General features: G+C 48.2%; 1 protein-coding gene across 1 annotated transcript in view; it reads right to left on the bottom strand.

Moving 5' to 3' along the window:
- Positions 1–8,892: 8,892 nt before the first annotated feature.
- LOC105467491 (serpin family A member 12) overlaps positions 8,893–13,630 on the bottom strand; it is a 28,552-nt gene continuing 23,814 nt past the window's right edge. Inside the window, exons 4-5 of the mRNA XM_011717111.2 lie at positions 12,166–12,313; positions 8,893–9,754 (exon numbers count right to left, since the gene is read on the bottom strand). Of these exons, the coding sequence (XP_011715413.1) occupies positions 9,563–9,754; positions 12,166–12,313 (340 nt within the window). The 3' untranslated portion in view covers positions 8,893–9,562. The remainder of the gene's footprint in view (positions 9,755–12,165; positions 12,314–13,630) is intronic.

The following is a 13,630-nucleotide window of genomic DNA, read 5'->3' as shown; positions in this document are numbered from 1 at the left end:
AAAGAATAAATGAATTGAAATAAAACGAAATAATCTGTTTACCTCTGAAGAGTAATCCCGACTGGTAATAAGCAAGGGTAATAAGCAAGGTAATAAGCAAGAGTAATCCTGACTGGTAAGACAGCAAACTGAAGACAGGGTAACTCAGGATGATGAAAAGTCCTGTAGCTACTTAAGGTAAAGTTACACAGGTATATATCTAAAGTTTGAGTTGACTTACACTTTTGGCTAAAACAAAGTAACTGATATTGGTTGCAAACAGTTGTAAACAGATAGAAAACTGGACAAAATTTATGACACTATTGAGATACTCGAAAAATACATTCAGACATTAGAGAACAGGCAGGGGAGGTAAAAAATGAGATAAGCTCTATAATTGTCCCAATTTTCTGCCTAAGAACACTTTCTGGACATGTGGAAGAAAACCCAAAGAGGGCATGGGAGGCTTGCTGAGCTTAGGAGACAGACATTAGAGTTTGAGAAAACTGAGGAAGCTACAATTTGTGCAGTGAAGGACTAGAGGAGAGCTTTAGAAACGTGCACAGGGGTCTCTTTAAGTCCAAAGCTAAGTACTAAGCTCTGCATGCGTAAAGTGAAATTCCACATGGCTGGTCAACACACACACACACACACACGCAAACACACTCACACACACAGAAGAAAAAATAAACCTACTGTGAAGGTATAAACAAAATAATTTCCAGAGTTCACAAGGCATGAGGATATATTAAGGTTATGACCACCCAAAGTGGAGAGACCTGGAGCATTCAGTAGAGACCCAAAAGTGTCACATCTTGGCATTAGGGCTAACCTAACTTTGAATTAAAGCTGCACTAGACCTACCCTAACAAAGCTTAAAAACATGCCTTGACAAGCTCAAGCAGATCTGTAAGTAACTTATTGCCTGTTAAAACAAATTTCAAATACTGTAAAGGAAGACAACAAAATTATAATGTTATGATGTCCAGCATCCAATCAAAAATTGCTAGACATTCTAGGACTAGGAAAATGTGATCCATGACCAGCAGAAAAATTAAGCAATAGAAACAGGCTCAGACATAATAGAGATTAAGGAATTTGCAGACAAGGACTTTAAAACAGCTACTTAAAAGATGCTTAAATAATAAAAATTTTACTGGAATGTGAGAAAAATCAAACTTCTAGAGATGAAAAACTTAATATCTGAAATGAAAAATTAACTGGCTGGGTTTAACAACAAATTTAGTACTATGGAAGAAAAGATCTGTGATCTTGAAAATATATCAATAGGAACTATTCAAACTGAAGACAGCAAGCTGGAAAATAATAGTAATAAAAAAGGAGTCCCAGTGACTTGTGGGACAACATCAATGGACTAACATACGTGTAACTGGAGTTCTAGGCAAAAAAAAAGTGAGGGACAGTGGAGAACAGAAAATTTTGAAGAAATAGTGGGCAGAAATATTTGTGATATTTGTGTACTTTATGTAAACTATACCTAAATAAAAATCAAAATACAATATATTGAAATGAATGCCACCCTGCTGTTTCGTCCTCTACTCTCTATGATTACACATATATCTCAGTTGGCTTGAACTACCCATCTCACTCTCTTTGCCTGAAACACTCCTTTCCATCCTGCCAGCTCCAGCTCAAAATCACCCACTGCACAAAGTCTTCTCTAGATGCCACAGAAAGTCTGCCCCTCCCTTTACAAACACCTGGAGCAAACCAGAGCAGTTTACCTTCCCATATGTCAGTCTCCCTGATTAGACAGTCTGGACTTTGTGTGGCATCCTCCAGGGTTGGGACTATGATCAGTAAGTAATACGGAGAGAGGTAGCAGATTACATGGGAAGGAGCAAGTGGGAGGGATGTTGGGAACCCTGAGGGCCAGGCACTATTGGCTCACCCACACCCAGGGACTTTTGTAAAGACTCATAGTTGGTAAAACACAGAGAGGCAACCTGAAGAAGTATGGAACTTACCAAGCTTAATTGGGCTCTTATTAAAATGCAAATTCCCAGGTCCCATGCAGAACTACCTAATCAGATTTTCCAGGGAAAGACGAGAAGACTTGAGAGTGGAGAGGGCTGGATGCTTCCTCTTCCCACCCCTCACTCCACCCTCTGTCCTTGCCCCAGAGAGAAGCTCTTCAGGGTTTCCTCTAGCTCTGAGGTCCTCAGTTTCTGGGGCCTCAGGGCCTCCTTGAAAGTAAAGACCCATTTCTCCCCAAATTCACAAAACCAAGCCTGCTGGAGTAGCAACCACCCAGGAGTAGATCTCCATGGGTTCATCAAGATGGAACCTTGTCCCAAGTCCATACTCCTTCATGGAGCATCTCCTGCTATGTCCAGGCCTTTCTGGGATCCTCTTAGGACCCTGGCTACAGGATCTCTTGCCTGCCTCACACATTCTTATGCTTCTGCTCCATTTTTGGTTTGTTGGAGATATTCATACTATTTTAAAAATCTGGCTACATCTTTATACTTTTCTATTTCAGTACTTGTTTGAATATTTCACTCAATATTTCTCCTAACAGTGGAGCAGATTGGGTGCCTCAAGGCTACTCTTGGAGTGCCGTCTTAGCTAGAGGGTACCCTTTGGATTGTCAAGAAGCCTCCCCAGCTGAGATCCACAGTCCCCACCATGGATCTGTCTCAGGAAGTGCAGGTCCCTGCCACCCTTTCTGCTGCAACTTTGTTCATTTCCTAGCCTGCCCAGTGTGATCCCCTGACTTTTAGGAATCTGAACCAAACTGAGGGTGGAGATGGGGAAGGGAGATAGATCCATATGTGACGTGTAGCCTGGATTGGATGTTGGAACAGAAAAAAAAAGTATGCATTTAAAAAGATGATGAAATTCAAATAAATTCTGTAGTTTGGTGAATAGTAAGCTACCAACATTCGTTCCTTAGTTGTGACCAACGTCTCACAGTCATGGAAGATGTTAGCATTAGGTAAAGCTGTCGAAGGTGCGTGGAAACTCAGTGGACTCTCTTCATATCTTTTCTGTGAAGCTAAAATTATTCCAAAATTTAAAAAGAAGAAAGAAAAGCCAATCAGTCAAGGACATAATCAGGAAAACCTTCCAACCTTGGTCAAGGTCTCCAGGGATCAGGGAGATGACTGCTCTGTTTACAAGGTAAACAATCTCAGGTGGTTTCTGCTCACGACGTGGAATCACTCAGTGGCAAAGTCCTCCCTCTTCCAGTTCTCTTTTGATCATTCTGAGTTCCCCCTGGAGTGAGTCTCGGCTTGATGCCAGCCCATCTTTACCACCATCTTAGACTTGCTGACTTTCCTTTCTAACAAGGGGGAGCAAACCATAGGCTGGGAGCCTGCGATCTGTGACAGTCTTGGTAGAATTTAATCACCGAATTAGTTTTGTTGTGTGCACTTCTACTTTCTACTTGTGGCAAGTTGTGCTAGTTTCTATGTATGACTGCAATATTAATTTTTCTATTTTAACAAATTTTCTTTTCCTAACATGAATTGATTTAAGGATAAGTCTTGAGCAAATAATGTACAAAAGAGATGGGAATTCAGTCCTAATCATGAACGTGGTTTGGGAGTAAATAAAATTTGAGAAACTGAGCACTAATGGAGAGCTGGTTTCCCAACGAGAAAGGTCACCTTGGCTTTGCACCCTTGTGGGAACACCTGAGCACTGACATGGTGACTCAGTGGGTCAGGGAACGTGCTCCTGGCTGGTTCTGAAGGGGACACTAGGAAATGGGGAGGAAGCAGGCCATGTGACCTCAGCTCTGCTTGAACAGGGTCCCTGTCCCTCCTGTCGATCCTGGCTTCTCCCTCCCTGGAACACAGCCTGGCACATAGTAGATTCCCAGTAAGTATTTATTGACTAAACAAATGCATGGGAGAATCACTATACATAAGACTTTGGAGCCAGTTCTAGCATTTCCAATATGAACATCAAAGTATTGCCCAAAATAGACAAGTCGTCTGGGGGCATCCAGGGCAACCTCATCATTGCATGAATGGGCAGTGGAAGCCCAAGAGGAAGAAGGTGTTTGCTCCAGCCACAGTCAGTGTCTGGGAAAAGCAGGGCCAGGAACTAGGACTTCCCATCTGTGATCATCCTTGCCAACACACCAGTCTATCACTTCTGTCATTCACCCACATGAATGACCTCAGTCCAGGCAGGCAATGCTGCAGGCAGGGTGGGGGAAGACAGCAAACCAGACTCCTGGCACCCAGCCTATGCTGGAAGAGGCAAGAAAGCCCCTGCTCGGAGGCTGCACAGAGGCTTTCTGTGTCGTGTAGCTCAAGCTGGACCACACCAAGGCAGCCTCTCTATCCTGGTCCTCTGACTCTGGGCACCCTCATTCTTGGTTAGGGTGAATCCCTCTTTTATGCATCAAGTCCACCTTTGCTGTAGGGAAAAGAAAGAGAGATCAGACTGTTACTGTGTCTATGTAGAAAAGGAAGACATAAGAAACTCCATTTTGACCTGTACCCTGAACAATTCCTTTGCTCTGAGATGCTGTTAATCTGTAACTTTGCCCCAACCTTGAGCTCACAAGAACATGTGTTGTACGGAATCAAGGTTTAAGGGATCTAGGGCTGTGCAGGATGTGCCTTGTTAACAAAATGTTTACAGGCAGTATGCTTGGTAAAAGTCATCGCCCTTCTCCAGTCTTGATAAATCAGGGATACAATGCACTGAGGAAATCTGCAGAGACCTCTGCCCTGGAAAGCCGGGTATTGGCCAAGGTTTCTCCCCATGTGATAGTCTGAAATATGGCCTCGTGGGATGGGAAAGACCTGAGCGTTCCCCAGCCCAACACCCGTGAAGGGTCTGTGCTGAGGAGGATTAGTAAAAGAGGAAAGCCTCTTGCAGTTGAGATAGAGGAAGGCCAGTCTCCTGCCTGCCCCTGGGTACTGAATGTCTCGGTATAAAATCCGTGTACATTTGTTCAACTCTGAGATAGGAGAAAAACTGCTCTGTGGTGGGAGGCGAGACATGGTGGCAGCAATGCTGCTCTGTTATTCTTTACTCCACTGATGTTTGGGTGAGAGAAGCATAAATCTGGCCTACGTGCACATCCAGGCATAGTACCTTCCTTGAACTTATTTGTGACACAGACTCCTTTGCTCACATGTTTTCTTGCTGACCTTCTCCCCACTATCACCCTCCTCTCCCACCGCATTCCTCTTGCTGAGATAGTGAAAATGGTAATCAATAAATACTGAGGGAACTCAGAGACCGGTGCCAGTGCAGGTCCTTCGTATACTGAGTGCCAGTCCCCTGGGCCCACTTTTCTTTCTCTATACTTTGTCTCTGTGTTTTTTTTTTTCTCAGTCTCTCATCCCACCTGATGAGAAAAGCCCACAGGTGTGGAGGGGCTGGTCCCCTTCATTTGCATGGGCATTTCCCAGGCTAAAGGCTCCAGAGGACTGCGCAGCAGAGGTTTTGGAGAGGAGAACCATAAAACCCACTGTCTCAGCCTCCCGGGGAGGCTGGCTGTGACCCCTGCCAGGGCCACTGGCACCTCTAGTCACCCTTACCCACTCCACTTAATGTCTTCTCCTCTCCTCTCCTCTCCTCTCCTCTCCTCTCCTCTCCTCTCCTGTCCTCTCCTCTCCTCTCCTCTCCTGTCCTCTCCTCTCTTTTCCTTTTTAACGGAGTCTTGTTCTGGGGTGCAGTGCTGCCATCTCGGCTCACTACAACCTCAGCCTCCCAGGTTCAAGTGATTCTCCTGCCTCGGCCTCCCAAGTAGCTGGGATTATAGGTGCATGCCACCATGCCTGGCTAATTTTTGTATTTTTAGTAAAGACGGAGTTTCCCCATATTGGCCAGGTTTGTATGTCCTTGTTTCTTGATCACACCTATTGTTAATTGCCTGCCTCTCCCGAGTAACCTGAGACCTCTGCAAGGGCAAGGATCTTTCTATATTTTATTCACAAGCCCCTAAAAGCCCCTCTCTGTCCCCACACAGAGAGGACACTCAGTGAATATTTGTTGAATGGATGGATGGATGAACTGATTGGACAAATAAAAGCCACAAGTGCTCAGGGGATTTGTATTTGCTCCTATCTCTGTGGCTGTCTTGCTGTGGGACCTTGTGCAAGTGATGTGATCTTCCTGAGCCTCAGTTTTCTCATCAGTAAAATGGGACGGTCACACCAACTGGAAGGCTTGTGGGCCAGTGAGATGGGGAAAGCACTCCTGTCGTGCCAGGTTTTGATAGGCATCTAGGAAGTGCTGGTTATGTCAAAATCAAAATCCACTCATTCATTCACTCATTTATTCACAAGGTCGGTCGGCCCACAAATATGTGACCTGAGAAGGCTTCTGAGAAGGAGTAGTGGTTGACCTTCCCTGAAAGACTGAGTAACACGCTGGAGGGAAGTGGTGGGAGTGGGAGAGGATGAGGAGCAAGGAGAGCATTCAGGAAAGTTGGAAGATGTAGGGAGATGGCACACGGACCTACAAGAAGGAGCAGGCACGGCCACATCCCAGTCACTGCCAGGCTAAGGCATGTGACTCCCCTCCCAGAGGAGAGGGGAGCTTTGGAGGGGGCTGACTGTGTCTGGACACGGGTGATTGGCAGGGCAGTTTTTCTTTCCAGCAAGTACGTGTTGGGTGTGTGCTCTGTGGCATGTACCGGCCTGGGCATGGGGGATACAAGGACACCTAGTCTGCAGGCAGAGGGACACACAACACATGGACTTGCCTGAGCCTCTCTCAAACTGCACACCTGCTGCAGCCCACCATAGTTCTTCAGTTAAAGACCAGCATCCCTCTGTGGCCCACGATTTCTCACCTACCTCTCGGCCCTGCTCCCACCCCTTCTTGCTTACTCATCTCATTTCAGCTCCTCACCCATGCCACTCCCGACCTCAGGGCCTTTGCACACACTGTTCCCGCTGCTTGGTGGGGTCTCCCTGGGCTCCCACCCTCATTTCTTCCTCTTTTTTTCTTTTTCAAAATAGAATTTATTTTTACAGTGAATAATACAAATGTGGCTATGAAAGCAGAACATATTTAAAAATATTTAAGGTATGCAACTGTCATTTTAAAAACAGAATTAGTTAAAAGGAAGATGAATAAAGAACTCGAGCTTACGCCTGATTTCTATTGGTTTACTTAGAAATACCAATCAGTATCTAACATATTACTAACTATGCTGGAAAAAACACTTCTATATGCAGTTTTAATTCCTAACTACAGTTTAAAAACAGATGAGTTCCCAGCATTTGGAGCTCTCCCTAAATGTTACATCCTGAGGAAGCCTTTCTTGGGCCACCGGACTGGACGTGACCCTTCTGTGACACGTGACCCCCGGATTGGATGTGATCCTTCTGTGACACGTGACCGTCCGACTGGATGTAATCCTTCTGTGACATCCTTTGCAAGCTCTGCAACATCTCCTTCACTGTGCCCACTGCAGCTCATGACAAATGTGTGTTTACTGTATTCATGATGGCTTCCCTCACTGATTATTAGCCCCAGGAAGGCAGGAACCGGTCTACATATATCAATAACGAGCTCAGAGATTGCAGCCCGGAAGTCATCATTTAATGAAGGATTGACTGCGGCCCATGGGGGCTGGAGGGAACATTCAGACCCACTTGCCATCGTCATGCATGGAGATGAGGGTTTTGGAAGGCTGCTTGGAAGAGGCTGCTTGGAAGATGTTAGAAAGGTAGAGAAGAGTTCACAAAGAGGTCCTAATGGCCTGGGTATTAAAGGGTGAGTAGGAGTTTGTTAGGCTGGAGGAGGGAATTCCATTAGAGGAGACGGTGGAAGCAAATGCCTGGGGCAGAGTTTTGGGAAACAACTGGTCATCGCAGACACTGGAGGGGGGCTGGTGGAGGACCGCAGCAGGGGCTCTCTACTGCAAACCCACGTGCCAGGCACGATGGCCATGCAACCTCATGTGATCCTCAGAGGTAGGTAGGTAGATAGAGGGTATTAGACTCCAGCTTAGCCGCTGAGGTAGATATTATGATCCTCTCTCAATAAATGAAGCAGCTAAGGCTCAGAAAGGTTTAGTGACATGCCCAGGTCACCCGGCCACTCAGTGGCTTGCCTGGCTGTGTCACGTCCCCAGTGTCATATGTTGTGCACCTGACACCGTAGCTGAGGGTTTCTGTGTCTTTCCACACCCACCCTTCAGGCTGGGGCAAGGGAAATTATATCGGCAAAGGGCTCGGCTGAGATTCCCAGCCTTTTCCCCAGGTCTGTGTCCCTGTGTGGGGTCTCAACCTTCTCCCTCACCCCCACCCTCTGGAAAAGGGGCTGAGCACTCTGGGCTCCCAGGCTCAGGCTTCACCACCGTCCACTAGCCCCGGCCCCCCACCAGGCAGCCTTCTCCACCAGCCTCTGGGGACTCCTCCCTTCCTGCCCCAAACCAGAAGATGGGGCGCTTGCTGCATGTGGCTAACCCTGAGGCCACGAGGAAGCCACTTCACTTCTCTGAGCCTCAGTTTCCACGTCTGTCATAGGGAGGCCCACTCTGGCTGCTCTGAGAGCACTTGTGACCAGAACACAAAGGACACTTTGAGCTGCAAACTGCTAAACAGGCCCGGGAAATGATAAGTAGTAACAGCCGAGGCTTCTCAGTGCCAAGCCAGCAAGTATCCTCTCCTCTCCAAACACCGGAAGCCCTGGGAATTCCCTGCAGGAGAAGAAGGAACCAGATGCCTGAAATGAGCTTGCCCCAGGCCGGGGACCTGTGCACGGCCCTGCGAGCACCTGGTGCCCTCTAGTGGCCACAGGCGGCCCTGCAGGGCCGCATTTTCTGGAACCACTCACTCTTCAATTGAACTTGCTAACAGGTTTAAACCGCAGGATCTACCTTTGACAACAAGATAAGGAAGGGACAGGGGAGGGAGGGTGCCAGGACGTTTTTTTTGTGCCTGAAATGGATAAAGCTGGCGGCAAATTCTAGCTGCTACTCTAGACTTCGTCCTTCTAATGTTGCCCGAGGGGCTGGACTGGCCCTGTCCCTGTTTCCCCATCCACCTGGATGCTGGCTAAGCCCAGAGCTCCCACGTGGACACACTGGGACAGATAATTGGCCGAGGGCTCACAGAGGCGGGAACAACTTTTTTAAAGCACTGAACTAGCTTCCTCGGAGCCCCAAAGGGAGTGGCAGAACCTTCACTTCAGAAATAAGGCAGGCCCAGAGAGGGTCTGTGGCTTTCCCAAAGATACCTCATTCTAGGATTTGAACCCAGTCTCTCCCTCCAGTCTCCAGATACTTGCGGTGGCCCATACCTTCCCCAAATTATCCACCAATAGCCAGTTAACCTGGGGGAGGGCTGTGGGGAGAAACGTTTGTTTATTAAATCACAGAGTCCCTCTGCCTGCTGGAGGGGAGAGGAGAATGCCACCGAGTGGGTGGGGCATCGAATCCCAGCATTTGAATGGGCAGGGAGGGAACGGGGCACAGGACTTCCTAGAACTTGCAATTTTGCTCTTTCGGGCAGTCTAGGGAGATGGTGACGGGGAGGGGCTAAGCTGAACCGTGCCTGTCACTTCCATCTCAGGAAGACGGAACATGTTCAACCCCAAGCCATGTTCGGGGTCTGCGGCAAGCAGGAATTCTCCTTTATTTTCCAATAGGGTTAACAATCTTTCCCAGGAAGAGCACGGAAGGTATTTTCTGGCTGTAAATCAGCAGCAGATAGGGTCTGTCTATCTTGACGACGAGTGGTGTCTCCATGGGCAGAGTCTGTGCTCCGGTGCCAGCGGCCCCCTCCGTACCCCTCTCATCCATTTTCAGCTCAGCCTTGTGCACAGCCTGTGGAAGCCAAGGGCAAAGTCAGGGACTGCCAAGCTGCTCAGCGACCATGGTGGCCGGAGGCCCAGAGAGGATCAGAGAGGGAGACAACTTGGTCCAAGCTGTCCAGCACAGCAGTAACTTGGTTTACTCCAGGGTTTCTGGCTCTTTTGCCATTAATGCTGGAGAATATTCGACAAGCAGATGCCACGTGAAGGAAAAGATGGTGCAGGGAGAGCATCAGTTACGGGGGTCGATGTGGGGAGAGATGGAGTGGGGTTTGCTTCTCTTTCTCATGGGTTACAGGGAAGCATCAACCACAGCCATGGCAGAAAAGGTCTACTGGGCTGTAGCTGGGTGAAAGTGAGGTGGTGGTATCCCCACCCTGAAGCCTCCAGCACCTCCTTTCATCCACCTGGTGGATGGTTAAGAGGGAGGAAGATTCTGGATTAGCTCTGAGATGACTTACATCCCAAATCCACTCCAAAGGTATCAACATCTGTAAACAGGTGATCAGTACTGGGAAGCTGATGGGTATGTGTGAAATCCTTGCACATTTCTTTCTAGTCTGCAAAATTCTCACAATTTTCCTTGCAGAAAACAGGACAGTATCCTGTGTTAGAATCACAGCTATCAGCAAACGTAACTACAGAACGAAACAAGCCATTAAACTCAACAAGACCTTCAGAGCTGGTGTTGAATGTTTGTGGGAAGTCTGTGGCAGGAAAGCTCAAAAGTGAGAAAATTCTAGTAACTGTGTTCCTTATGTCAACATGAAAAATACAGTGGAATCTGTGCCATCTGATTCAGAGCAGCAGGCTCAGCTTGGCAAGCTGGATCCTTCCCAGACTGGCTTGAACCTCCCACTTCATCTCCATTAAGCACCTAATCCCCACCACCCACTACTCCATGATATCCAAAAACCCCCAGCCTTGGCCACACTGCTGCACCCATTCCCGCACCCATCTCTGCTCGTTGAAATCTTTCCCCTCCTTCAATGCCTTTTTAACCCCAAAGTAGGGTTGCCAGGTGAAATACAGGACATCCAGTGAAATTTGAATTCAAGATAAACAATGAATATATTTTAGTGTAAGTATGTCCCGTGCAATATTCAGAACATACTGGCACTAAAAAAATTATTCATCATTTATCTAAAATTCAATTTTTTTTTTTTTTTTTTTTTTTTTTTTTTTTGAGACGGAGTCTCGCTCTGTCATCCAGGCTGGAGTGCAGTGGCCAGACCTCAGCTCACTGCAAGCTCAGCCTCCCGGGTTTACGCCATTCTCCTGCCTCAGCCTCCCGAGTAGCTGGGACTACAGGTGCCCGCCACCTCGCCCGGCTAGTTTTTTGTATTTTTTAGTAGAGACAGGGTTTCACTGTGTTAGGCAGGATGGTCTCGATCTCTTGATCTCGTGATCCACCCGTCTCGGCCTCCCAAAGTGCTGGGATTACAGGCTTGAGCCACTGTGCCCGGTCTAAAATTCAAATTTAACTGGGTACCCTGTATGAAATTTGCTAAATTTGGTGACCCTACTTATATGCTGCTCTCTTTTGGCCCCAGGCAATCAGGTGCTCACCTTTGCCAGAGGCCACAGGCCCCTTTGCTTGGTCATATTTTCCTATGCAGCACATGCTTACGCCAACTCATACAAAACGTGTGGCCTTGGGTGCGGTGGCTCACGCCTGTAATCCCAGCACTTTGGGAGGCCAAGATGGGTGGATGACCTGAGGTCAGGAGTTTGAGACCAACCTGGCCAACATGGTGAAACCCCGTCTCTACTAAAAATACAAAAAAAAATTAGTTGGGCATGGGGCAGGTGCCTGTAATCCCAGCTACTTAGGAGGCTGAGGCAGGAGAATTGCTTGAACCTGGGAGGTGGAGGTTGCAGTGAGTCAAGATGTACCATTGCACTCCAGCCTGGGCAACAGAGCAAGACTCCGTCAAAAAAAAAAAAGAAAGAAGAAAGAAAGAAAGAGAGAAAGAGAGGAAGAAAGAGAGAAAGAAAGAGAAAGAAAGAAGGAAGGAAAGAAAGAAAGAAAGAAAGAAAGAAAGAAAGAAAGAAAGAAAGAAAGAAAGAAAGAAAGAAAGAAAGAAAGAAAGAAAGAAAGGCATGTTGCCTTTGAGAGAGAGTCTGGGTTAGATCTAGACCAGTTCTAGGCTTGATAACTGTTCCAGGCCTTGATCAATGTTTGCTACATTGAATAGATTTCCAAAATAGTAGCAGTTTTAAAGACTGGAAGCATGAGGCTGGGGGAGGTTATGTGGTTTGCCCAGTATCACGGGATTGGTAAGGGTCACAGCTGGATTCATGGCCACTCCAACCGGTGGGTGGAGTCCTGGCTCTGACAGCCACTGTGACCCCAGCTCTGGCCCGGGGCTGGGCGAAGGCCCCTGTGCTGCAGGGAGTGGAGTCCAGGCTAGGCAGGCTTACCTCGCCGACTTTCAGGTTGCGACAAGGGGCGATCTTGGTGAGATCACCATGCTCCTCAAAGATTTTGGAGATACCCATGTAGGAGAGAGTCTTCTTCAGGTCGAAGGTGCCCGTCATGTGGAGTCTGGGCACAGACACATCTACGACCCTGGGGAATTGACACGACAAGGGTGAGTGGTCAAGTCCTGTCGTGTTGCAGGGCAGGCCTCAGGATACATGACGAATGAAATGTGTCCTCCCAGCCCCAAAGGTCTCCAATCTCTCTCCATCCACAGAATGAGGAGGGATTCCTTAACCCTGGGACCCTGGTTTCAAAACACTGTAAGCAATCTGAACAGTGTCCCTGCCTCCCAGCACACCTGCCCCAGAGCCCTCTACAGGGAGTGTTCTCAAGTCTCAAGTCCCCCTGTCTCAGAGCCCCTTCAGCCGCAGTCACTGACGATGTCCCCACTGTAGTCACTGCCATGCCTGAGCCCTGAGCCCATCCTGACCCTGGAATATCTGACGCTGAAGGGAACAGGGCATCCAGAATCTGGAGCTAGACAGAACTGGGTTCAAATCCACTCTGCCTCTCATGAGCTCTGTGACTTGGGGCAAATGACCTTCCTTCTCTAAGTCACTTACGTGAGAAGGAAGCTGATCATCATCTCTCCCGTGGGACACTAGGGGTGCTAAGGCAAATGCAGGCAAGGTGCTCAGCAGACAGTCAGCACTTAGCAGGTGTCCATCCTCCTGCCCTCCAACTAGCAACTTCACATCCTCTGTGGCTGAACCGCGATCAGCCTCCTGCCCGGAGCCTGGGGCCAGGGTCTCCTGAGGTACCTGCAGACCCTGGACTCCTGCTCACCTGGCCCTGCACCTTATTTTCCCACCTACCCAAGGACCTCATTCCTGCCTATGTGTCCTCTCTCTCCTGCATCATCCTTCAACAGTGCCCCTTTGATCCTCCTCTGGCGAAGGCTGCACCCTATCCTCAAAAACTAATGCCAAGACATCTGTCTTGGCCCTGAATTGCCTTTCCAGCTTCCAGCTTATTTCTTTACTTCCCTTTGTAGCAGAGGTTGTCTCTGCTAGCTATCTCCACTCCCTCCCACGATTGCCTCAGTCCACTGCAGTCGGCTCTTTGACCTCAACTTTCTATGGAAGTAACTCTTTCCAGAGTCACCGTTGACATCCAGCCCCACATCCCAGAGTCAACTCTCAGTGAGCCGCACCTGCCAGTAATCTCTTTCCCCAGGATGAAGCGTTCCAAGTCCACCCTTGAGGCTTCTCCTCCTTCCCCACCACTCCTGCTCCTGTCTGGCTCCAGCCCACCTGTCTCTACCAGCTACGCTGCTGCTCCAAGACTCAGACCTTGGTCCCCTTCTCTTTTCCACCTTCACTCCCTCCCCATGAAGGGCATTCAGTCTCAAGCTTTGAGTATCATCCACAGACCCGACGACTCCCAAATTCACCTTTCCACTAA

This window comes from Macaca nemestrina, chromosome 7 (genome assembly GCF_043159975.1).
Source record: "Macaca nemestrina isolate mMacNem1 chromosome 7, mMacNem.hap1, whole genome shotgun sequence".
NCBI lineage: Eukaryota > Metazoa > Chordata > Mammalia > Primates > Cercopithecidae > Macaca > Macaca nemestrina.
The sequence above is the reverse complement of the archived record's forward strand: the minus strand, read 5'-3'. Positions and strand labels throughout refer to the sequence as shown.